General features: G+C 30.6%; 6 protein-coding genes across 11 annotated transcripts; 2 read left to right on the top strand and 4 right to left on the bottom strand.

The window, feature by feature from the left end:
- Positions 1–1,473: 1,473 nt before the first annotated feature.
- On the bottom strand, positions 1,474–1,912 carry LOC100875469 (ATP synthase F(0) complex subunit k, mitochondrial). Its single transcript, XM_012296959.2, has 2 exons — positions 1,772–1,912; positions 1,474–1,657 (listed from the first exon to the last, which is right to left on the bottom strand). Exons 1-2 carry the CDS (start codon positions 1,853–1,855, stop codon positions 1,568–1,570), a joined length of 174 nt encoding a protein of 57 aa, XP_012152349.1. The 5' UTR covers positions 1,856–1,912; the 3' UTR covers positions 1,474–1,567.
- On the bottom strand, positions 1,826–10,864 carry LOC100880736 (uncharacterized). 4 transcript variants are annotated; one of them, XR_013037825.1, is made up of 11 exons: positions 10,544–10,857; positions 9,071–10,468; positions 8,790–8,992; positions 8,557–8,695; positions 8,268–8,486; positions 8,082–8,183; positions 3,415–5,182; positions 3,143–3,338; positions 2,903–3,062; positions 2,157–2,826; positions 1,826–2,042 (listed from the first exon to the last, which is right to left on the bottom strand). XR_013037825.1 is itself a non-coding variant. In XM_076530504.1 (10 exons), the coding sequence occupies exons 2-10, from the start codon at positions 10,304–10,306 to the stop codon at positions 2,761–2,763; spliced, it is 4,077 nt and encodes a 1,358-aa protein (XP_076386619.1). In that variant the 5' UTR covers positions 10,307–10,468; positions 10,544–10,858; the 3' UTR covers positions 1,826–2,760. The 4 variants fall into 4 exon arrangements, 3 of the variants coding, with proteins under 3 accessions (XP_076386619.1, XP_012152343.2, XP_012152340.2); XM_076530504.1 differs by having other exon boundaries at positions 1,826–2,814; positions 10,544–10,858; XM_012296953.2 differs by having other exon boundaries at positions 1,826–2,826.
- A 414-nt stretch (positions 10,865–11,278) lies between these two features.
- Agpat1 (1-Acylglycerol-3-phosphate O-acyltransferase 1) lies at positions 11,279–15,720 on the top strand. The gene is made up of 4 exons (XM_003708173.3): positions 11,279–11,912; positions 12,642–12,957; positions 13,046–13,211; positions 13,282–15,720. Exons 1-4 carry the CDS (start codon positions 11,728–11,730, stop codon positions 13,437–13,439), a joined length of 825 nt encoding a protein of 274 aa, XP_003708221.1. The 5' UTR covers positions 11,279–11,727; the 3' UTR covers positions 13,440–15,720.
- A 91-nt stretch (positions 15,721–15,811) lies between these two features.
- LOC100875358 (calcyclin-binding protein) lies at positions 15,812–17,254 on the bottom strand. Its single transcript, XM_003708128.3, has 2 exons — positions 17,051–17,254; positions 15,812–16,757 (listed from the first exon to the last, which is right to left on the bottom strand). Exons 1-2 carry the CDS (start codon positions 17,069–17,071, stop codon positions 16,095–16,097), a joined length of 684 nt encoding a protein of 227 aa, XP_003708176.1. The 5' UTR covers positions 17,072–17,254; the 3' UTR covers positions 15,812–16,094.
- A 207-nt stretch (positions 17,255–17,461) lies between these two features.
- Positions 17,462–20,623, bottom strand: Sin1 (SAPK-interacting protein 1). 3 transcript variants are annotated; one of them, XM_003708127.3, is made up of 7 exons: positions 20,422–20,623; positions 20,200–20,340; positions 19,800–20,071; positions 19,558–19,727; positions 19,183–19,479; positions 18,875–19,116; positions 17,462–18,784 (listed from the first exon to the last, which is right to left on the bottom strand). In XM_003708127.3, the coding sequence occupies exons 1-7, from the start codon at positions 20,492–20,494 to the stop codon at positions 18,582–18,584; spliced, it is 1,398 nt and encodes a 465-aa protein (XP_003708175.1). In that variant the 5' UTR covers positions 20,495–20,623; the 3' UTR covers positions 17,462–18,581. The 3 variants fall into 3 exon arrangements, with proteins under 3 accessions (XP_003708175.1, XP_012152337.1, XP_012152338.1); XM_012296947.2 differs by having other exon boundaries at positions 19,800–20,096; XM_012296948.2 differs by lacking the exon at positions 20,422–20,623 and having other exon boundaries at positions 19,800–20,133.
- On the top strand, positions 17,539–18,784 carry LOC100880510 (uncharacterized). The gene is made up of 2 exons (XM_003708172.3): positions 17,539–17,672; positions 17,795–18,784. Exons 1-2 carry the CDS (start codon positions 17,549–17,551, stop codon positions 18,208–18,210), a joined length of 540 nt encoding a protein of 179 aa, XP_003708220.2. The 5' UTR covers positions 17,539–17,548; the 3' UTR covers positions 18,211–18,784.
- Positions 20,624–26,312: the final 5,689 nt, after the last annotated feature.

A 26,312-nucleotide genomic window follows, 5' to 3' on the forward strand; every position in this document is an offset into this window, starting at 1 on the left:
TTGCTTTGTCAACCGAGATTCAGAATTCGTTTCTCAATTTTCAAACTACCACTCTATTAATAGAATTTAGCAATCTATCTAATTTTATATCCGCATATACTTTGAATATCCATTCGAAACATTCGAGTAATCGAGATTTTACCATATACTTCCAAGCACTAACGAACAAATTATTCGTTGTTATAATTCGCATATTATTTTGAAACATTAAGGTGCTCGATGCCAACAGAGGAATTAACTATTTAATACAAACGATAAAACGATGTATTTTTGTAGTATAATAATATATACCTATGTCTTTATATATTGCGTAGCGAAATGTCAAGAAAATTCGAAACGTCGCTGTTAAGTTTTGTCGCGCCATCTATGCTCTGAAAGATTGAAATATCATTCCATCTCTACGTAATTTGTATTACTTACAAATATTTTGACAATTATTAAATTACAAACTCGAAACTTATCACGCTTGTTCCTTCTTTTACAATTGCACCTTAATGTTTCAAAAATAAATGCGAACATGTACCTGACGTTGTTTAATTGATAATAAGTACATCATTCTAGATTCTCTTTATTACGCACTTTTCCGGTCAAATATTTGGTATAATTTTGTTATTTATATACAAATATCTTACGCAAAGTATGAACATTTATTGTTTCACAACAGTAAAAATTTTAACGATAAATGCACTACAAAACTTGTATGTTAATCCAATTGATAAATTCATTTGAATTCTCCGTTTCTTTTTTAACGAATTAAATAAAATTTTGTATTAAAATTACTACATTTTTTAAAACAGACTATCTGCGGAAACACGATATTTGTAAAAAAAGAACGATAAGCATTTACTACCGTAATTTTACCGTACGTAAGATATTAATGTCGAAATTCGAAATTAAACAGAGGGAAAAGAAACGCTCTCGTAATTATAGAAAGTAATGTCAAGGACATCAATATATATATATATATATGATTATATAGATTCTAGTCACAAAATTTCTATCATGCTATTAATAAATTCAAAATCTGTACAATTAAATGCGCATATATAAACGTACATGTATAGGCAAGAAGAAACAATGCACAATTGTAAAAATAAACTCTGTAAATGACTTATAACATTTTATTCCACTGTATCAACTATTAATTTGTGTATAAATTTCATATTATTGTTACATTAAAACTCTTTGTGTCATAAAAATAAAATTAAATGAAATTTTCTGTATACTAATATATATTCCGTGTATTTACTTGGTTTTCTATCAAATTAAACGATTAAACTCTCGTGTTAATTTTTATTTTTACGTTTTATTTAATTAAACTATATCATTATTGATCGGTTACATACATACATATTAATCTGTACACACAACCTTCAAAATAAGTCTCACATAAAATCATTGCAAAAATACATTGTACACATTGTCTGGCATATAAAATATAAAAAGAAATAACGAGGAATCAATCACTGACAATTAAGAAACGTCCATCTTTAGTTTATTTCTAATTAGAATAAAATAATATACAGCTTCTTATTACATAATGTATCTATTGCTTTCCGTATTTTGATCACTTTTCTGCAGCAGGTTTTTTAGACTTTGATTTTAAATAAAAGTATAGAGCTATACCACCCACGGCGATGAATGTTGAACCAGCAACCTTTAAAATAATCAATTCATATAAATAATGTTAAATTGTATAACATTGTTCAACATTTAGAAGAAAATAGCACAACGTCACAGAAACGAAGAGCAAAATTTTGAGGTTACTTACATTCGCACGACCTTGTACAGTAACGCTGTTATAATATTTTGAAAAGCCGGTTAATTTCGGTTCTGAACCCTCTCCGCCTGCCATTATCTTCTATCAACGTGTTTAATATATAATTTTTTAGTTAAAAGAAATGTCACTTTTCAAACGAACAGCTAGTCCTTTCAGCGTTTAGTTCCTTTCTACATCTTCTTCTTCAAAACCAGCGACTACAGGCCAATGTTGAAACTAATGCCAGATAGCGCTATTAATGTCCGGTTACAATATGCGCCCGCTAATTTTTCAAATAACCGATTACTTTAGAAAATATGTATATATGTAGATTTTATGTTGCTCGTTTTACATAATACGTATATAAATTTACAGCTCAATTTAAAATAAAACTTACGTGTACTTTGGCATATAAATATTTAAAATAAATTTTCAGTTTATCAAAACAGATTAAATTTTTCTATACCGATTTGTACTAAAATTTATTAAGAAACCGTTAACCTAATTTTCCATAACTCACGATTTATATTAATTTATTATTCGAAAAATGACGTTTTTGTCTCGCACATGCGGAACTTCAAAACCCCTTTGCCATTTATGTATCACATACTATTACACCAATTGGGATAGGAATTGTATTGCAAGGTACTTGTTCGAAGAAAATTTCATAAACGTTACATTTTGTATTTAATTGTAATATAATTATAGACGATTTATTTATAAAATTATTTGCTTAATTATCGAACTACCAAAAATAAAAATATCACTTTTTGTACACTTAGTACAAATATGTAATGTACGCGATTTGAAATATAAATGATACTTCATTTTTACTTAACAATATAATAAAATTAACGAAAAATTATTAGTTTTCTTTCATCGAGCATAGGTTAACAAAATTTATAGCTGTACACAATAGCTATTATAAAATATTGTTACTTAATAATAATAACAGATATTAGTTAAATAATATCTAGGAACATGTATGCTCTGTTTTATAATTATTCTGTGCTTTCTACTCTATATTTCAGATTTTTGTATGCATTGTTTATCAGCTGCAAAGAGAACTATATTTATAATTTTAATATGGACACTAATTAATATTTTAATTGTATATTATATTAAAATTATCTTGATATTTACCCACATATCCTGAATAACTGAATCATTCATTAAAGCATGATCCTCATATCTTTCTGAAATAATTTCAAGCTTGTTTAATATTTCGATCACCGACTTTAATTGTATCAAATGAATATTATTTTTATTATGTATCATATCTCGCATTGTCTTTGATACAGTGCTAAAAAGAAAAGGAACTGAATTATGTATGCTTCACAAAAAAGACAACTTTACTCTTAATAAGAAATTCATATTATGTACCTGCCAATGTTTATAAACTTTGATGGATAATGTATTATATTAATATTTTTATACTGTACAGGTATGTTAAGGGTATATAACAAAATCATCGCATACGAAGTTGACTCAAATTTAGTAAACCCTTGAATAAATTCATCTGTTAATAACCAGCCTTCTCCTTGATGATGAAATATATGTATTATTGTATTAGGTAATTCTACAAAAGAATTATAATTAATTACAGAATAATGTGTTACATCATAAACTAATCAAAGAGTTATATAAAATCTTACCAAACACTTGAAAAAATATTAAGTCATCCGATGACACATCTCTGACAATATCTCTTAACTGATTTTCATTAATTGGCGAAACTGCAACCTCTTCTTTATCTAAATTTTGTGTTCTCTGATGCGATTGATTTTTAGGGTACGTCATCGTTTGGTCACTTGTTTGAGGTAGAAAGGGCACTTTATTCCAATTATTTAATTCAGCAGTATTTTCAAATGCTTTAACCAACGTATCGGCTACTTTATTCGCGTTCTCGCTTAATAATTGTTGGGAACATTCTGTTTTATTATTCGTTTGTAATAGCGGGGATGAGGTATATAAATTTTGAGTTGTTGCATGACTGAAATATCCTTCTTGAAAATTCGTATTGTTTATTAATGTAGAGTTATAATCCAAATTATTAGTTGGCATTTTAGTTGAAAATTTACAGCCATTCATATCGTAATTCGAAATCGACTTTTCACTTTTTTGAACGTCTGTCTGAGATTCGATGTTAAAATCTTTTTTGTCTTTCGCAACATGTTCTTGTATATATTTTTTTATTTCGTTTACTTTTTGATCAGGATGCTGCATGTTTTGGTCGTTAATAGTCATTCTAGACATTCCATTATTAACATTATCTATATTCCAGTGATACTGAGATGGTAGAGTATTTGTATTTGACACAAATGATTCAGTTTTAATGTTACTGGTGTTGTTTGAAGTATTATTAAAACAACACTGAGGATGATTATACAATGTACCTTTCTCTGAAATGGCTTCAGTCGAAGTTTTCATTTTAAAGTTATCTCTTCCATCGAATCGTTGTGAAATCGAGTCATTGTTCGAAATCAAGTTCTGATTTTCATGTGAATTAGAGGGCAAATGAACGGAATTACTATGATTATCTTCTTGCGGATCTGATATATTCAATTTGCCAGCTAAACTAAGTTTGAAAGGATTTGTTTCTCTCAAAGTTACATTACTATTTGAATAATTATCGAAAGTAGTTAGATTATTAATTGTATTACTTAGAAAATAATTTTCGTCAAACTTAAATCTGTTATGATATTTTTCATATCCTGGAGGAACCCTTACTGTCTTTGTCGCTTGTTTAGTACAATCATTCACTGTATTCTGATTACCGTTGTTTTGAAAAGGATTCGAATAAGTATTTGTATTAAGGTTTTCATTGCAAGTTTTTGCATTTGAAAATGTAGTCTCTTGGTATGTATTAAATATATTCGTGTTTGCAGAGCTTGTTGATAAAATATTGTCGTTAGTACGTAAAAATGTATTACTCGTATTTACGTTTTCGCTATTCGTCAAATTACCATTTTCACTTTTTGTGGAATTATTCAATACCTTATTAAAAAGTATACTAAGTGTAGTAGTTATTTGCATTTGTAATTGTAAGTTTTCGGTCCATAACTGCATAAGTCTTTTTGGACTCAAGTCTCCCTCATTATACGCAGGTGTAGCTTGTAAAAATGGATTAGTGTGATTTTTGGTAAAAGTATGTGTATTGTTTTGAGAAATTTTATCTTGTGTATTTTCTTCGTCAGTCCTTGTTAAGTTTTGAGATCTCTCGGATAATTTTGGTGCAGTCTTAAAGTACGAATCTTCTAAAGTACTCTGTGGCAATACTAAAGGCACATTGATAGATTCTTTTGTTGATTCTTTACTACAGTTGTCAGGTATACTGCTTTCTGTTTCATAACATATTTCCGGTGAAAATACTAAATTTTCCTCTACATAGAGCAACAAATTGTTCATTTCTACTTTCTCCCCCTATTTAACAGAGAAAAAAGAAAGTATCAAATAAAGTGATGTTATATTTAAGCATGATCTATAGCATATTAATTTGGGAAAAATTATCACTTTATGAGATTATTATACATATGCTGCAAAGACATTGGAACAGAGAGTAAAATGGACACAACTGATTTCTTTATTTAAATATTTTTATTATATGTTCAATATAGTACAAGCATCATAATAACAAAGCGTATTTTTCCCAAAAATGTAAAAAAAATCATTTTAATTACTTATATCGAATAAGTATATTAAAGTTTCAAACAATTAGAACAAAATAATCGAACAAATAGCCTAATCATAAAAAAATAATACTTCATTGTGTGTGCAGTATACACAACAAAATAAACTGAAAATCAAAAACGATAAGAATAAATAGATTCAAGAAGAAGAGAGAAAATACTTCGATGTTAAATACGAACATAATACATCACATTTTGCATTATATTCAACCTAAAATGCCTCTATCATTTAACGTAACAAGTACTGTATAAAACTTAATTAATACTTATTCCTCAACACAGTCTTTTTTCAACAATTTTGCTTTATTCAACATGTCTACTAATGATTTCGCTTTTCCTTGAATTTTTCCAGACTTTGAAATATTTGTTAAATTAGGTATATTTTTATCATTTGAGTTCGAATTTTTATCAAAATATATCACAGATGCCTGATCTTCAGATTTTTGAATTTGATCCGTTAAATTATTTAATTCATTACTTAAATCCTGTTTGTCATCAGACTCATTATCTGAATTTATTATTTCGTGATTACTATCTTTCGTATTTTTATATGTTTCTATACTATTCGCATCTTCTAATTCCATTGCATTTGTGTCATCAATCTCTGATATTTTTAAACTTGAATCAGATTTATGATCCAACCGATTTTCAGATTTTTTAGTAAAACCAAAGTTATTTTTGAGTATATTAAAAAATTCAGTATGTCCTACACCAACGTCCCATTCATCTTCATCAGATTCTATATCAATGTCATTGAAGACTGGTATATTAGTAATTTCGTTTAGTGTAGTAGACGATTCGTTTACTGATTTCAATTCGAGTGATATTTTTTCATCGATCGATAATGGTTTTTTTGCTTGATCTGACTCTTCTGTCACTTTTACGTGTGACGACGATTCTTCTAACATTAATGGTGATTCTGAAAGTTGCGTATCCGATGATATTGATCCAGTTGATATTAGTCCCTCCGTTGATTCTGTATTATTTTCTGATATTGAAGTTTCCGATGGTACCATTTTTATTACCGATGTTTGTCTCTCGTGTAACTCACATTCACTAGTTGTAGATTTAAATTCTAGTTTTACTGTATCTAAATCTGTATTTTCTGTTTTGATAGGGTCCGAAAAACCGTTGAAATCAATTGCCGCGGAAAAGTCGGTCCCTTTACCGTCGCGTGTATTTACATTATTTTCAACTTCTTCCACGTTAAGAGATCTGTCACTGCTATCATTATTTCTTGATGACTGCGTAGACTTCTTCGAATCACTTAAATCATCTGAATCTAGATCCGAATTATTATATGATACGTTCTTCATCGTTGATAATTTTTCTAACAATTTATATTTACAAGGAAGTACTTTCATGCAACAATAATAATTTTCTTGACTTTCAGAACCATGTTCAAAACTTTTAGGACAAATTACTTTATTGTCAGGATTTATACTATTACGTTCCTCTAATAAATTAACAGACTGTACTTCGCTCATATTTCTAGACTCTGTTGTAATTAATTCATGGGATTCTATGGATAATTTTTTCTCAGCTAATGTTTCCAATATTTTCTCAGATATAGCAACTGTTATATTTTCGGGATCATTTGTCATGCAATTTTTAATATTTTGTATTATTGCTCGAGGGACATCATGAATTTTATTAATATTTCCGTTTAGTGACCAACATGTATCTTTGTCATTTACAGCAAAATGAGAAGTATTATAAACTGCTTTCAGAAAACAACGTTCAGGTAACGGTATATTATCTTTTCTTTTTGAAACGAATTTGTGGGTAGTTTTAATTGCGTTTTGAGGACACGTATTATCTACCTTTTGTTGTGTATTTTTACTAATAATGGACCAGTCTATATACATTTCCTCATTTGTTTCGGTACATGTATCCGCACGTTTTATGTGATGTAAATCCAATTCATCTTCTGAATCTTGTATATGAAAATGATGAGCATATGCTTTTGGAATGTTGCTAAATTTGTGTAAGATATCACACTTATTATTTAATGTTTTATTAACTTCGATATTATTATTAAACGCAGAAACAGGAGATGTATGAGAAATTTTATCAAATTCTTCATTAATATTATCTAACTCAGATTTTTCCTGTAACTCCTGTTCCATTGATTTACTTGGTAACTCATAGCTGGAAATTTTGTTCATTTCCGTATTGTTATTATTATCACTAATATCAATATGGTTATTATGATCATTAATTTTATTGCAATGTGCTATTTGCTTAAAATTAAGCAGTTTCTTGTACAAAGATTTTAATTTTATCGGTGATTCATCTCCAGAATTCAATGTATAATCACATATATCTTTGGGAACGTTGTTCTGAAGGCGACTACAAGATTTAAGGAATTCTAACTTTTTTATATCTTTGGAAGGTACTGAATCTATTTTACCAATATTTGTTTTATCGCTACTACTTTTAGATACTGGCGTTACTTCACCATTTGAATCACATAATGCTATTTTATTTCCAGAATAATTTTCGGAAAGTGTAGAATCACACTGTGTTGATTTATCTTTCTTAGAAACTTTAAGTATTTCAGTTTTTTGCTTGTAACGTTCTTGACATTCTAAATAATAACGGAATGGAAAGTTTCGATATTTTGTACAAACCATTTTTCCATGTTCGGCTAATTTTTGTTCAACTAACCAGTCATTGATATGCACATCCTCTTCTTCCGAAGTGTCAGTTAAAGTTACTAGCATAGAGTTGTCCTATATTAAAATAAATGTAATTTTAAATACATCGATAATTAATATAAAGTAAATTTATTTTATTCAGAACTTAATATTTCTTACATCTACATTAATTGATGCAATCGTTGCAATTAATGGCATCTGAGTTCTTATTGCAAAGTGATGAGTAGCACTGCGGCTCCATTTACATCCTTTATATGGCCTTGTATTAACTAAACCACAAGGTATTGCTTGCGCTGGTAGATAAGAGAACATTCTATGTAAATAATGTATTTCATCTGGGGGGTATGTTTTTAGTGTACCATAATCATAAAACATTACCTACAAAAAATTATTATCGATATTAATTATTATATTGAGTATAATTAATATAATCGTTATTATTACTTACAGTAACTTGTAAATCAGGTTTTACTGTCTTTATTATACCTCTGTGCCACAAACCATTATACATGCATGCACAATTTAAACCTTTTTCTAATACAAGTGGCGGTATTGTATACTGTTCATGTTTTGTTACATAAAAATTACTGTGAAAAAGATGATAAATATAAATATTAAATGTGAGGTAATTATAATCATAATTATAATCTCATAATAATTATTTAATTCAATTATACATACTGTAACTCGTCCATAAATTTTTTGAATGTTCTTTGTTTTTTACGAAGTTGTATCCAAAAAAATGATGGTGTAAATACTTCCACTACAATAACTTCTATATATGGTTTTTCATCTTGCATTAAATCTGTCACACTTATATAACCGACGCATTCCCCAATGCTCATTGTGTCATCTGGTATCAACTCCTTACATACATCCAATGACTAAAAATGTTAAATTATTAAACTTCTAATAATAAAAGTCAGTAGCATCTTTACACAAGTTAAATAAAATATATGTACCACTGTAACTGGAAGTGCTTCTTCGTCGCTTGTTTCATAAATTTGATGCAATTGTGCAAGATTACCAACTTTATGATTTCCCTTAAGTTTATTTGCAGGTATTTCATTTTTAGCATAGTAAAGCATAAAATCTCCTGTATCGTGCAGTTGCACACAATGGAAAATTTCAGGTAACTGTGATGCAAATTCTCTAACGCTATTAAAACCAAGTTCCATGTAATTTAAAGAAACTTTATACTCTTCTAAATATACTTCTGGTAAATCGGCACACCAAATTCCATTAGGATGATTTTGTATAAGTTTTTCTAAACGAAATTTAACTCTTTCATTTATAAGTATTTCACCATTTTTATCATTCGTACAATCCTTTCTATTTCCAAAATTATTATTATATTCTATGTGATCATTATCAAAATCTATAATTTGATCTTGACATTTAGATACAGTTTCTTTTATAAAATTAGATGTAGGCTTAGTATTCACAGTTGATTTGTTAGGACATAAATTAGAGGCACGTATAAAGTTCAAATCATCATCATCATCATAATCTGACACAATATCTGAATCTTCATCTCCACCAACAGTCACGATTGGTGACTGTCGGCCTTGGCCATTATATGATTCAGATACAAAATCTGAAGAAGTCACACCATTAGTTTTCTTTGAATAATCAATTTTATTTTGAGTAGGAAAAATTTTATTATTTGTTAAGAAAATCTTATGTGAGAGTTCTCTAAATTGATCTTCCATGTCTTGCATCGTAATGTTTGCAAAAGGCATGAGCGATTTAACTGCCTGATGTACATAATCTTTGCTTATACCATCCGGATGTTCATGAATTAAATTAATTATCTTCAACAATATTTCGGCTGGTATACGAATTTTAGGGGGTGCTGTTTTTGGATAATAGTGACTTGGCTTATATACTTTTCTTCCTGTTAGATTTGACTGATCTTTCTGGCCAGCCACCAATTTACTAACATGTTTGGATTTATCAGATGCAATACCTTTTAAGATAATTGTATTGTTTTTATTTTCTATATGAACATTCTTAGACATGGCATGTAAAAAGTTCAACAAAGAAATATATCCAAAATCTTTCCATGGTATATTTGTACCCTCTACTTCACAGTAATCATTATCCAACTGCCTTAACGTACATCCTCCTTTTCTTGCAAGTAATAATGATAATATGGTAGTTCTAATGTTCTCAAGTTTTTGTGAATTTGCTTGCATCTCTAATTATAAGTATTTCTGACTCAATTACTTTGAATAATATATATTATTTCATATCTTTCGTTTATGTATATTTTCTTTTTTCGTAAATAATTTACGACACTGTTTGTTAATCGAAGGATAAACAAATGTAACAATATTTCAGAAATTAAATTCTGAAAACTACACACAAGTTACGGATTAAAATTTATCATCAGATTTTATTTATCTTTAATATTGTTAATAAAATATGCATACCTTGTACGATATTAATTAAAAATCATTTCAAATGTTTTACATCATTTTTTAAAAACTATACTTATATAACTTAGATTATTTTACGCGAATTAATTTAGCACGCGGCAAAATTGTGCGCTATTGTATTCACACTAACCTAACTATGAAAATGTTCGATGTGTACTATACACAATTTTAACAAGTTTAAAATTCTTTCCCTATTATTTGCCGCGTAAACTATCGAGAGCATTGCGATACGATACTATAATCGAAATTTTAAACTATACTAAAGGTGGAATTTTGTTAACGCTGTTTTATCTAAACACGATTAAAATACTGAAAGGTATATTTAAAATTTAGTTCTAAATGATATTTAACATATAAAATGTACATATACGTGACTACACATCTACACTTTCATGTATACTTTATATTCGATGTATGATAATGAATAATCTATAAAGTATTGTTTAATATAATAAAAATATAAATAAAAATAGTAACAATCTTTTTAGAATATATTTTATTTTAATATCTAATATTTAATATTTAACCCACCAATGGGTCAGGATGCAATTCGGGAATTTGGAAATAAAAACCATTGTATTGAAAAAAAATTTTAAATAAATAATTTAAGAATTATTTTCAACAAAAATATACATATTATTTCAAATGTAACGATAAAGAGAATATCAAACAAATAACGTAGGGGCGATGAACGATTATAAAATGGGGCGAATTGTTCAGATTGATAATGAAATATGTACAAACTGCACATGAACTGTGAATACAGGCTCTATTAGTTGCGATATACATACGTATGTATATAGAATGCTATTGTCGAGCCAAATGTAAGCAACTGAGTGAGAACAGAAACAGATTGGGGGAGTTAACTAGTTGAGAATGCAGCAGCAGGTTTAAAAGTGAGAGATGAGAAAGGGGTGTTGGAAATAAAGTGCGTGTGTAATGCAGTTCGGTTAAAATCGCGTAAACGGGCAACACAAAAACGATTGACTAACAGTCAATAAACAGGACCTTAATCTTAGGAATTGAAAGCTTTTCGTAGCAGTTACGTTCCTTAAAACCTTATAATTACGCACATATATATACATACTACATAAAACAGTGTAAATTAATTTTGTGGTGTGTTACATATAAAGAAAATACATATTTCGTACGGTATCCGCCCTCTATCGCCATAAAAGATGGCACCGTCATGTTTCGAGGTGATCCTGGTCGGTTTCATCCTTGTGTTACCATTCTTATACGAAATGAGCACAATATTTCGTTACTATTTCAAGTTCCTTCTCTACTATGGATATGTAATGATAAATTCCATTACATTGCTCCCAATTATGATATTACGTCCCAAGAACGTAAAAAATTTTATGTTAGTAATCATTTTAAAAATATATATCATTTATTTTTTCGGGTCTCTCTTGTTTTTTTATTTTTGACTGTCCCTTCGTACTCGATTTCAGTATTCATTTTTTCATTTCATAAACAATTTTTAAGACGATACATTGTAGAATAAATTTATTGACCGGTACTGATGAGTTAAACTGTAACAACTTTTATATATGTAGTAGTGATAATGGTTTGAATTACTTTCGCTTGCCCCTTGTGAATGTCATTAAAAACGTTCGAGACCTGACGTACACAAGTAATATTTTTCTGCGTGATCCGCTACGATTATATATGTCTTTCTTTGTTTTCTCCGTCAAAAACAACGAAGACAGACATATGATCGCAGTGAGATTGTACGGAAAATAGTTGTCGTGCGCATTCAGGGTAAGTTACAAATGATGTAACTTTACAGAGATACATATTCATACATTAATAATAACGGTATTAGAATAATACAATTTTCATAGTAAACAAAATATCGCAATAAAATGTTAAAATCAACAATAAATAATTTTTATAATTTATTTGTTTTTATTTAATGAAATGGTTATAACAAACATAATTTTTTAGTTTTTATTTTTCACATAAAGAGCAATTATTTCTTTTATTTAAATATTTTTTGGTACTTCTTTGTAGGATATAAATAGTTCAGAAAATTTCTACCCATTTATCAATATAATAAAAAAATAAAATATATGAAATATAATTTTAGACTGGCATCATCAGTATGTTCGTGTCTGACAAATTTGTTGGGAGTACGTTGGGAACTCAGAGGTAGAGAACATTTAGAACAAGATAGGGCATGCATAATAGTAGCAAATCATCAGAGTTCCTTAGATATAATGGGAATGTTTCAAATATGGCCAGTAATGGAAAAATGCACCGTTGTAGCAAAAAAAGAACTTTTTTATGCATGGCCTTTTGGTTTAGCCGCTTGGCTTTGTGGATTAATATTCATAGATAGAATGAATTCAGAAAAGGCCCGTTCAGTTATTAACACTGCCACAAATCATATTAAAGATGAAAAGGTAATTTAGTTTCTATTACATAATTCACAAATAACTTTTGATAATATTATGTATGTATATTCATTTGTTAATGTTATCCATTGTATAGATTAAACTGTGGATATTTCCTGAAGGCACCAGATATAATACCGGTAAAATTCATCCTTTCAAAAAGGGTGCCTTTCATGTTGCAATTACATCTCAATTACCTATATTGCCAGTTGTATTTTCTTCTTATTATTTTTTGTCCTCGGAAGAAAAAAGGTTTGATTCTGGTAAGTTTGATATATATATCTAAGGTGAATTCTTAAAAGCAAACATTAATTACATGTTACTAATCTAAAGGTCGAGTTATTATAACATCATTACCACCAATATCTACAGAAGGATTAAATAAAGATGATGTTGAACATTTAATGCAAAAGACAAGAAATGTTATGATGGAAGTTTTTCATTCAACCAGTTGTGAAGTACAATTTTCAAATACTCCTATTAAGTCTTAGAGTAAAGCAACCATTTTATAGCAGTTCAAGCAGTAATTTTATCATTCATATTACAATTGTAACTAAGTCTTATCTTGAAAACCAAAGAATATTTTCTTACTTTTTAGTTATTATTACTACAATAATTTTAATTACTCTAATATTTATCTAAAACATAGATTAAAAATTTTCTTTATTTTTAATGATATTTATGTCTTTTTTAACTAGCTATTTTCACAATAATTTTAATTTTATAACTTTATTTTTTAAGCGAGCATTTCAATTTTAATTATTAGATGCAAGTAAATCAAACGAATATTTATACAAAATCTGTGAGTTTTATATATACATGGAGATATTATCAATGTTAATTTTTTCATATCTAAAACAATAATAAGAAAAAGATTACATTGTAAAACAGTTTTTATAAATGTAGGAAGTTTTAGTAGCAAATGGCAATCTTAATTTTACTTTTGTATTGTATATATTATACTCGTAAATCTGTCACAAATTTTTTAAATATCAATATTCATATATGCAGAGAAACTATTTGAATACTTTTTTTTTATGATTAAATGATGGTTCCTTTCTTGGAATATATGGCAAGAAAACTATCAGAATAATAGATTTAAGGAAAAGAAATCGGTGAATAGAGTAAACAATTAAATGGATGAAGCAGTTATCTAGATAATGAAAAAACCAAGTTCAAATCTTCATACAGCAAATTGTGTGACTAATTCTTATGTTCCAAACATTAATTGTATTAATTATAGGAATTATTTTATTTCTAATATTTTTATCCATTTTTACAAATGTATTACATTCTTCCACACATTCATACATTTTCGTATACAAGATTTCTGTAACATTTACATTCCTACATTTGTAGTAAAATGTAAGTGATAATTATAAAATGTAATGATAATTTAAAGAATTTCAAATCATATGAAGATCTATATGTATATAGAATGTCCATGGATTAATGGTAAAAAAGAAAGATGCATATTTTGCAGGTCAAAAGAAGGTAAGATTGTATTAACATATGTGGAAAATGTCTACCGACCTTCTGCTATAGATATGTTGTATACATACTTTCGTATAACAAATTGTTTTTAAGGCGACATCTCAATGAGAAAAGTTTGAAGGGAGAAGGAGTGGATGCACCTTAGAGGGATAGCATTTCTGGACATATGTTTATAGGACAATTTTACCATTAATTCTTCTTTTTTCTTACCATTAATTCTAAGATATCCTGTATAAAAAAATATGCATCATTTAATATGATCATGAATAATTTTCAACCATCATTGATATTACATTAATTGTCATACAAAAAAAAATTTTTAAATTTGCATTCGTAATTAGTATTAATTATTGTGATAATGACTAAATATGTATTCACCTAAAATATATAGTCTCTTTATATACTATTCTTATAGTTAATAACAATATAATGAAATCTCCATCTGTTGTTTTCAAAGAGACTATTGTTCGGGACTAGGTGAAATAAACGAATTATTCGAATAACGATCAATCGAGATTTTATTGTAGTTGATTAAATTATAGCATTATATTATATTACTTTTTTGTGATTTTAAATTAAAAATATTAGCTAAGGAAATTACCTATGAGATTTATACTATGATCTCATTATTAGAAACATGAATACATAGAAATCTAATAATGATATTTTAAAATAACAAGAATTACTAAAGTAATTCATGTAATTTACGTTACGAAAAATATTTACATTTGTAAATATTTGAAGCAAGAAATGATCTATATTCAATGCAAATTAATTTATTTTTATGTGCCATTTTTATAATTAATTTTTTCCATTACATTCTGTAATTTACAAAATCATATTATTTAATATAACTTAAAAATTGTAATATTACAAATTTATACTTCTAACATACAATTGTTAGTTGTTTCAATATATTGATCAATGCAAATATAATTAAAACTGACATAAATACTAAGAACTTGTTGTGAAACAAGTGATATTCTTTAATCTATTGTATCAATTTTATTATATAATTATGTATTTATTGTGATTGAAATACTTTTATTGTAAAGTTACAATTTTTTTAAAATAGTAAACAACAAGAAAGTAAAATATTTAATTGCAAAATTGTATTTTCTTTATTCCTAATTGATGTACACATACTAAAAGTGGCATAACAGGAAGCATATTCTAGTCTGATCTCGATGGAAAATATTGAAAATTGTAACTGTTACAAAATAATTGCAGAAATTATTTTTAATTTGAAAATAAAATAAAATGTTCAAGGAACCTTTATATACTGTTTATTGTAAGTGATTATCATCAATGATATATATTAAAGAAACAACTGATACAATCTGAACATGGAATAAAAATAATCATTACATGCTTAAAATAAGTCTTATTTTATTATCACTAAATACATTAATAACATGAATAAATTATGGCAGCAGAAAATAAAATATACAAGTTTTAGACAATTAACATAATACACTTTATTTAACTAAAGATACTTTATTTTCAGAGAAGATGTAGGTAATAGGCTTAAAATTATATTTTTCTTTATAAAATTAATAATTATTTAAAAGAAACATATACAAACATGTATACTTTGAATTTTTATGCCTAAACTTACTTTGTACATCAATAACTTGTAACATTAATGAAAATTAACAAGAATAAGGCAATCCAGCTGCTTTTTTCTCTTGATTTTCTGCCCATGTTTTGGCTATTGTCTTTTTCATTTGGTCATCTCCTTCTTGATACATTTTCTTTATTAAATTCATTAAATTTGCACCAGGATCACTGTCATCACTCATATCTGGAACCACTGATGACTTTGATTGCTTGATTCTCTTTTCTACTTCTGTTATATGTGACCAATTTTTTGGAAGTTTTTTCGCAAGAGATACAACAACTGTATCAGGCTTTACTTTAACAGTGCTATGAGTTGTATCGATCTCTTCACATAAATTGTTAATTATTAAACTATAGTTTTTATTATCCAATCCAAGAACACGAAGATCCAAAGTTTTCTCTGTGAAGTTACAAATCACAGCTTCTTTAGGCAACTGATGTACATCTTTTAATGTAATATATAATTTTACTGTCGTATTTGTCTGATCCCAACTGTAATTATTAAGTTTAACTTCATAACATTTTTGAGGGTTTGATACTGCATGGGTTGATTTTGTAGATGATATTTTGTCTTCTTCGATCAATTTAGATAATCCTGGTTGTAATCTTCTTAGTTCAAGGCTGATAAGATTTTTGCTTCTTTGTCGAGTTGCTTGTTTAAGTAATTGATTCAACTCCTCGATATCAAGTTTTAACTACAACACAAAAGCACTCGAATTGTTTCTTCATAAAGGATGTTTCAAAATAAAATTTTTTTACTCATCTTAGAATCAATTTGAGTAAACTACAATATACAATTTAAATTATATGAACTTAAAAGCAGTTTTTAGTAATGTATAATTTGTATATATTATTATATGTCCTTGAGTAATATTTTACTTCATCGTTAATTTATACTTATTTAAATACATAAAGTATTCATACGTTAAGAAGAACAAAACATTCTTATTTTTATTATAAATATACGTAAGAAAACTGTCTTATTTACCTCGTCAGCGTTCGAAGACATTGCGTTGTTTTAAATAAATCGCAAATATTATAGGCGAAAATGTAATAAAAAGGACGATCAGTATTCAGTAATCTTTTTTGACAATGTTATTAGAATTAGAAACGTATCAGAGTTTTTATTGCACTTTTAACAAGTCACTCACTGTTCTCGACGTTCGAGTAACGACTGCTTACTGCACACTACGCACACGTTTAACGAATTGGGAGACCGTACAGCTAGTAGAAATTTCTGGAGAATTCAAGAAAATTCTTCTTATTATATTTAAAAAAATATATATATTAGTGGAATTATACTAATTCTAACCAAAACAATGGCAAATAAAAATTTTATATTATTTCGTGTACAATTTTGCATAATTTAACTTAAACTTAGCGTTAAGTTTAGGGTTCATTTCAAGTTGAGTTATTCTACAAGTACGTAGTATTTGTATATTGTGCATACATATATACGTATGTATAGTTAAGTTATATTAATACAATGGATAGTGTGAATTTGTCGGATGCTTCACAATTGGAAAAAGACTCAAAAAATGCAAAAATTATTCATAAACGTCGGTCTTCTATTTTTCAAAATCGAGTAATATCATTTGATGAATGTAAAGGTTAGTTATTTCATTTGTTTGTAGATATTATTTTTGATGATACACAGTTTAATTAAAAAATCATATAGTCTTTAGCAATTTAGTGGTTGATTTTTTTTAAATAAAAAGTATTTCGTGCACAGAAAACGAGAAGTTTGAAGATATCCAGGGCGCAACAAGTTGTAGACAAACAATATCACGGAAAGAACATTTTAATTTAGAAGAATATATAATTAATTTGAGGAATGAGAGAAAAGAATGGATAGAAACTTTGAAACAAAGGAAATCGCAACGAAAATGCTTGTCAAAGCAAAAGTTATGCATTGAAAATCAAGGACAAACATTAGACTTGAATGTTCTAACAGAGTTTGAGAAAGCTTTTATTACAGCTCGGCCGAACTATCAACAAATTTGTAGAAATTACAAAAAAATGTCAGATGTAGCTTTAAAAATATCAGAACTACAAAGTATAGTTTATAAATTAAATGAAAAATTTATTTTACAAATGGAAGACAGACTACATAAAGTTACAGATAGAATTATTGAAATGTCAGATTGACAACATTCCAAATATCAGATTATACAGAGATATTTTCTTCGGGTAAAATGAACTATTTATATTCCATAAATTTATTACATTTTATCATAATTAGTATTAAAACAAAGTGATTTTTTATTTTGTACAAAATCAATTTATACTTTACATGTATGCGTATATACATCATAAAAAAGGAATAAATAAGACAGACATTATAGTTTCTAAGTGTACAAATTGCAAGTTCTTTGGTATAATAAACTTACAATATGCCCAATTACAAGGACAATAAAGTCATATTTATATTAAAGCAAATGCTTATTTTCATTCTTATTATGTTAGTATTATTAATACTTTAAATAATTTAGAATAGAATAAAGAAACCAATAGAGCTGTCATCTATGCAAGTGGAAACTTTTTCGTCTCGCTGCTTTTCTTTCTTTTTGAGATAAATATTCTTTTCTCGACGTGCTGGTATGTAATTCTAGTATATGATTTATTTTTCTGACAATTTCTTCCGCTGTTATGGAATCAGCCTCAAATTCGTGATTCTTAAATGACGCAGACTGATGCAATGATTGCATCTGCCCAGACGATACTGTAAGAATAAAATATGATCGTTAAGATTAGTAAATAATTTATCTAGATATTATAATAATAAAAAAAAAAAAAAAGATCAAATACAAACACAAAATATTTTCAGAAATAGAAGAATGTGGAGTATAAACTAATGTAAAAATTGTTTTTGATCCCTTTGTTTCCGTTATTTCACACCAGGCAATGTTATCTATCTGATAACTAACTGCTCTTTGTCTGTTCCAAAAACGTCCTGCACCTTTACCAGTTATTATCGGATTTATTTCAATTTTTTCGCCCGATATTCCAAGATAAATTTCAGTCTTTGTTCTGACTTTGTTAATTATGTATACCCTATGTAAAACATTGAGTATTTTGTAATGATAAATTGTCGCATAAAATTCAGTAAATACAAGATACCTGTAAGATTGGTATAGCGGAGCTTCCATAGCAGTTGTATGACCCTCCATTTTTGCTAAATCCTCTGCAACTTCTTCTTGTTCCTTATTTTGAATAGCCAAAAAGTCATCTTCGTCTTTTGTTTCTATGCAACTAATCATATTGTGTCGTGCTCTATCGCTTGGTTTCATTTCAGTGAGACCTAATGTTGTAAATTCAAATTTGGATATTGTTTCTTTTGGGTCTAAACAAGGTAAATCCCAATCAACTTCTCCATCATCCTCGGTAAAATATAATCCGTATCTTGTAATATCTTCTCTGAAAACATGAAAGTATCGATACATTTCTCGCTAAAAAATTGTGCAGAAACAGTTACAATTTATAACAAATTCACACTTTAACGGATGATCTGGATGTTCATTCGCGTATTTGTAGCAAATTAATCCAATAAATTCGAGCACTTTTGCTGTAGCTATTACAATTATTTGAAGGGGATACATTCTTTGTTCTTTAGGTAACATACACATGAATATCCCATATTTTCTTATAGGAATGTCTACTTGTGCCTATAACAAAATTTTCATGAATCACATTATGAATCGGCTATAGACTGGTATATACAATATATCGATACGTACACTACCATCGAATTTAGCATATTCTATAAACGGATTTTGCGGTACATGGGGACACTTTTCAAGCTGTTCAGATAAAAGGGAATATCTTTTATTGGTTCGGTCAGTCTTTTTACGAAAGTCTTTTCTTTGAAATAATTCTGATTGTTGAGTAGCAGGTATAATGGGATTATTTTTCCATTTCACATTGACTTTAGCAGCTTTTTTTCTTTCAAGATCCATTTTCTCTAATCTTTGAGCAGTGTTAGAACGTTCTCTATGACTGTATTCCATATCTATAGCAACGTTAAAATCACAGATCTAAAAGGTCTCTATTCGTATCAAACGATCCTTTGGTCTGTTATTTGTAAATATGGTCAGGTAAGATTATGTTTCGACGAAAAAAAGATTGAAAGAGTTTTACCCATTTGTATATCATAAGATTCTGCAAGAGCATCTAAATCTTCATCGTCGCTTTCTTCCATGCCAGGATAACATTGTAATGTACCGTTTGATTTTAACTGTTTCGGAATATCCTCTCTAAGCATTACTATTTCGCACTGACCTTTAAAATGAATTTAAAAATCGTACATGACAGCTATTAATTATCGTTAAGCATTTAACCTAAAGTTTCTAGCTAGTGTACCTGTGTTGTCGGTAGATAAAAAACTATCTTTAATGTGCGATAGCAACCAGTGTTCATTGTCATAAAATGCCATTTGTAATATGCTGTTGTATGTATTTTTTTAATAACAAGGAGCTGTTATCGAAATTCTTCTAACTACTGTCTAACTGTGTTTCTAGTTCTATGTTACTTTTTTATAGGTAAATACCGTTTAAGGAATGGTCGGCAGGTGGCAGCATCTTTTCCTTCGAAGAGCGGACATTCCACCAAATCGCGTGAAGTTCAATTTTAACCGAGCAAATATTGTAAAATAATGTAATCTTTACATACATATTATTCAATGTGTTTTCTTCTACACATTGAAAAATCTAAATCTTTTATCGCGTAACTTTTTTATCTTAAAAAAAGTATATAGTATTCTTTTGTATCAATAATGCTACTATTTGCATAGTTACATGTTTCTTCGTGTTTTATGCTAAACCATTAGACAGAAGGAATAAAAAGAAATAAACCGTAAAAGACGATGAGAAAAAGGTCGGTAAGTCTCATTTTGAATTTGGAAACAAAATGAAATGCCTGAGGTTAAAGGAAAGAAGTACCCAAAACCTTATCGAGCGAAAGAAAGAGTACTATTCAGAGCAGCAAACGGAGAAGTGTGCCAGAGGAGAAATGAAAAACGGAGAAAATGAAGCCGCGAATTAAACGGCGAGTCGGGGAATGATTCTCCATCCACGAAACGTTCGACTATTCGAGGATGGGAAAAAAGAGACGCATGGAGAAAGGTGATTCTTTCGCGTCTATAGGATACGTGCCAACTGTCGTGACAGCCATTTCAGTATTTTTCTATAAGTCACGAACACGCTTGATACATATTTTTTAAGTAAGACTATATTCGTTTATTTGTAACAGGAATAAAAAAAAGTACAGAGAAGGATCTTAATTTGAATTGTAATATTTCGTGAATATGGGAAACTTCGTGTTAAAGAAAAAAGTAGAAACAGCAACTGTTGTTATGTAACCGTATCCGGCATCTATTTACCAGATTTTGGTGTACAATGACGCGAAACGGAGCCCTAATGTAATGGGGAGATCCTTTCCATTTTCGTCGTCGTCATCGTGGAAATTGCAGCGGGCAGGTAATAACCGAGGGACAGTAGAAAGTCGACAATTAACCGTGCTGGCAGTCAGCGTCATTCGTCATCCTCTGTGTTACCACCGTGGAAAATATCACCGAGATTTCCCGGTAAAATATTACCCGGGGATTATCGCGATAACTCTTCGAAGGACGGTGGTGATTAGTCGCGTTAAACACCTAAAATACGAGTGCTGGCATGGCGCTCGACGGATGCAGCTGATCATCGGGCTAAAAGTGGCCGTTGTATCGGGAAAATTCAGCGAAATGCCGTTCAATTTATCGAGATTCGACACGCGAGAACCGCGGTAAAAGTACGCTCATGAAAAACCGGGAAACGGTTAAATATTTCTGCGAGATGGAAAATTGAAAATTTCTTCCTCGATGTTTCTGTATTATCTCGCGCGAAGAGCATGATACATAGGTTGTTACAATCTAATCTATGTTTATTAAAAGTAAATCAGAGTATCGGTATAATCCAGAAGAATATAAAAGATGGCGGAGTAATTCAAAAGTTAACTTTGTTGTTTCAATAAAATTCTATCGCAACGGTAGAAAGGTTATTCATACCCAAAAGAATTAACACAAACAGTTTGTACTTGCGTATAAAAATTTTGTGCAAACGTAGCCGAGTAAAGTTTCGCACAAATAATTCATAGAATTGTACGAATAAAGAAAGAATAAAGAGAGCAGAGAGAAGGGCGAGAAGGCGAAAAAGGAAACAATGTCGGAAGTCGAATAACAAAGAAGGAAACGGTGTAATTTCCTCTGAAGCAGGCACGCAAACGAGAAAGACGAAGAAGAAAAGAAAATTATAGGAGATTCATCTCTTTTCACGCGCGTAATATTAAAACGACGAAAAAGGACGAGACGAGACGTGGCTGCGCAAGTACTTTCGACGATGTTTCGTAGAAGAAAACGAACCGAAGGAAAAGAAGAAAACCGAGCAGAGTGTTGGAAAGCGTAAGGAAAAAGAAAGACGGTATATTATGTACGCCGTATGGATATCGTATACCTACCGTTGACTGTCGTATGGAACGTGTACGAATGCTGCTCACAATTTTGATATTACGATTCTCGAGCATTACGGTGGCAGCGTCTTGATGCTTTTAGAAATATCCCTGCGATATATGGATACTGGTTGCATTGTGCATTCTACGAGGTGAACGTCTAAAGTCTAAAGACAGCCCCGACGAACAACTTTTACCTTTGCTGCGGGTAAAAAGAAATTTCAGGAACACACGTTTCGATGTTTACCCCTTTTAAAATCATTTCGTCGTGGACAATGAATATACAGGGTGTTTCGGTTAAAATCTCGCCGAGATACCTTTTCCCCTTTCTTTAGTCCGTTATTCTACATATAATGTCGTAAACAAGTTTTCGAATTTGTACGTTAAAGAAAAGAATTGTCTTCTCTCGTTGCGTTCGAACGCGAAAGATAACGATCGCGAAGAAAATATCGAAGGGCAGAGTACAAGGGTGAGGAGGCGTAAAAATCGAAGAACAGCGAAAAGAAGTTAAAGCGTAGCACGCATGTAATTGGACGAAAGAGTATCGTTCAGGGAAACTCGTGCGACGAAAAAGAGGAAAAGAGAAAAAGAGAAAAAGTGGAAAAAGCCAGAGGCTGTAAAACGGTTGAATAGGAAACAATATGCAACGCTACCAACTTACCAGGAGAAACCAGCCCAGCTGCTAGCATCATCCTCTCTCCTATCGCCTTCGGGCTATTTGCAATTGCTCTTTCTCTTTCTCTATTCTTTCTTTTCTGTCTTTGTTTATCGTTTTGTTCGCCATTTTCCTTGGTAAGAGAAGAAAAAGGAAGGAAAGGGAAAGCGAGAGAAGAAGAAAGAAAGGATGTTTCTACTTGTATTTTCTCTTATGGATCTTCGCTTATCAGTCTTTCTTCGTCATCGCGAATCGTCCGTCTATCCTTCGCTCTTTCCGTCTTTGCCGTTTGTTCTTGTCCCTCTGGCTGGCTCCATAACAACGGGAGCTCCATTCAAAGTACAATGGCTGGTCATAAATTACCCTCGAAAACGGTAGCATTAGATCCTGCTGGATTCACCCTTTATACAAACCGGAGTGGCGGCCGTACGCTCGCTTAATTGAGCACCCTCGATAACGCGATACGATTTGGTATATTCCCGGCTAAATTTTCAGCTCGCACTTGGAAAATTACCGGAACTCGAGTAATGGAGGAGCACGCGAACGGTGTAAGCTTGCCAGTTTTCCAAACAAATTCGTACCGTTAACGCGTCGACTGGTACGCGATAGAAACAGTCGTGTTCGCTACGGCACACGGTAATACGAATTATCAAGTACGTTAACGTTTTGCCAATCGATTTACCGCTTTCGGATTACGAACGCGTTCAGCGTCGAGCGTAGACAAATCTTCGGATATTTTATAAAAATTTACATTTAATCTTTTACGTTGTCGATCCGTATATTATCGACGTTAAATGTTCCAACGGATAAATATAAATCGGTCTTAAAACGTGCATCGATATTCCGGTTAATTGCTAACATTAATCGTATTTACCGCAACGATAACTTGCCGATAAGTTGTCTCGTTCTCGATCCGACGACACGCGATCATTACGCAAAATTAATGGCACTTCGCGTAAAAATTTGATGGCGCGTATCGATTGCGTTTTACCTCGTGACGAGTTCGGCCCGCCTTGAATCGTTAATGGCGATATTTCGATTGCCCCGCTCAAAATGTGTCGAGTGATGCTATTTCCTGGCGGCTCCTCTTCAAAACGGATTTCAATCGTTTTTTTCATTCGTTCCGATAGAAACGGTACTTCGAACGTATCATTTCAATTAGTTTCATTGCAATATTTCGATATCGCTAGGATTGCTCTTTTCTAGTTTCGTTTAATCGATTTTAATCAATTTTCAAACGAAAATAAGCATTTTTTCCTCATATATTGTGCTTTTGACGAGACGATAAAAATTAGTATTTTGAAGACTTCGAAACGCTCTAATTCGTGTCCAGAAGAAACAAGTAAAAACATGAAATTTTCGAAACGAATTCTAATTAAATTCTTAGCGGAGAATCGTTCGTGAAAATAAAGTGACTACTCTCGAGCACAAAGATCTTCTTTCGGTATTCCTTTACCGACCGTTTTCACTTCGGAACTTCCTACGTTTCGTATCCCTTTTTGCCTGGACCGAATGGCAAGCGACAACAAACGTCGACAAACGACTCTTTGCTATTGACGAACAACTAAGCGTTTCTACTGTTCCGTTACGATCGTTACCGAAAAGTAGAATGTTTCCACGCTTAGACGCTTTCAAGTTGAAATTGTACATTATAAACAGCAGACTGAAAGCTTCAATTTTGCACTTCAAAATTAAATTTCGAAAAGCGAAATTGTCAGTTATCAACTTTGTTCGTACAGCTATGAAATTTTAATTGGAGTTACCGTTGTTTATGGTAATTAATGTAACTTCAATGTTTATCGTTTAAAAATACGTTCCACTTTCAGTGAAAATATAACACCGTTAAAATTACAAAGCGTTGGAGACGCGAGCGATGGGAAATGACATTTGTTTTCTGTCCTACAGCCATGATATATGCAAATATTTACGGTATCGCGAAGGGCCCGGTTGCGAGAAAGGGGAAAGTTAAGGTAGACGCGAACGATCTCCTTAAAAAGTTTATCCGCCACCGGCAAATCTCCGTCGAGTTTACCGGCGAACTTTCAACCGAGCGTTCGTTCGTTTCTCCACCGGTTGGCTGGCATTTCTTGGAAAGTGTTTCCGAGTAGACAGCCAAATCGTTCGCAATCAGACTTTCCTACTGTTTTCGATTACTCCTTATTATCTTTCACTCGTCCAACTATCTCGTACCGTGATTCTTATCGAACGAGTCACCTTTTGTTCGCGCGTTTCGTAACGCTAATTTGCGTTCCTTTCAGGCTATCAGAAATTTCGCTTCTGAACGAAAATAAGAGACCACCGGTGTCTCGAGAAGATTACGATCCTTTCGCCGTGCCGCACCGCGCTCTTCGAATCATCGTTCGCGATTGCTAACTCGGTCACGTTTTGCTCTTATATCAAACGAAATACTGTTTGATCCCCTCGTTAACTTGGTAAATGAGTTCGCGCAATCTTGCGAAGGTAAGAAAAAATCACTGGAGGGGAAGGTATCTTTCGCGAATTGCATTCTTTTCGACGATAAATAGATTCGAATAGCCGGCTTTCGAGAAAATTCATCCATTAGGTCTACTTTTATCGGCACGGGCATTCGACGTTTTATATCGTGTAATGTTAATGCGTTTATTTTCTGGCGCCGTTTCACATTTTACAACGTTATCGAAAACGAAAGGAATACAAGCGTAAAAATTGGAGTCAAGTAACAAAGATACATCTAGTTTCAAAGGTTCTTGATAAAAGGTAAGAGGTGAGTATAGCGATACACGGTACGTAAACTTTATTCGAAGTTACACCTGCATAAAAGAGTGACTATTTTCCTTTCGAACAGTCGTCTGGTACAACCTCTGTTTCTTCTTTCGATGTTCCGCTCTAACGAAGTGTTCTACTCTCTTCCGTCTTCTCTCGTTTTCTTTCTCGATACTTTAGAAAGAACTTGACATCTTTATCCCATTACACTACAAGATTACGGTGTAGCCGGTGAAAAATATTTTATATTCTCGTTTCTTTTCTTTTTTATACCTTCCAGCTTCTTACATTGTCCTTTTTTTTTGTTTTTTCGTCTCGTAAATTCGCGTAAATTATCGTATGTGCTGTAGAACTCGGCTTTAGAATAGAAGAG

Source organism: Megachile rotundata, chromosome 4 (genome assembly GCF_050947335.1).
Source record: "Megachile rotundata isolate GNS110a chromosome 4, iyMegRotu1, whole genome shotgun sequence".
NCBI lineage: Eukaryota > Metazoa > Arthropoda > Insecta > Hymenoptera > Megachilidae > Megachile > Megachile rotundata.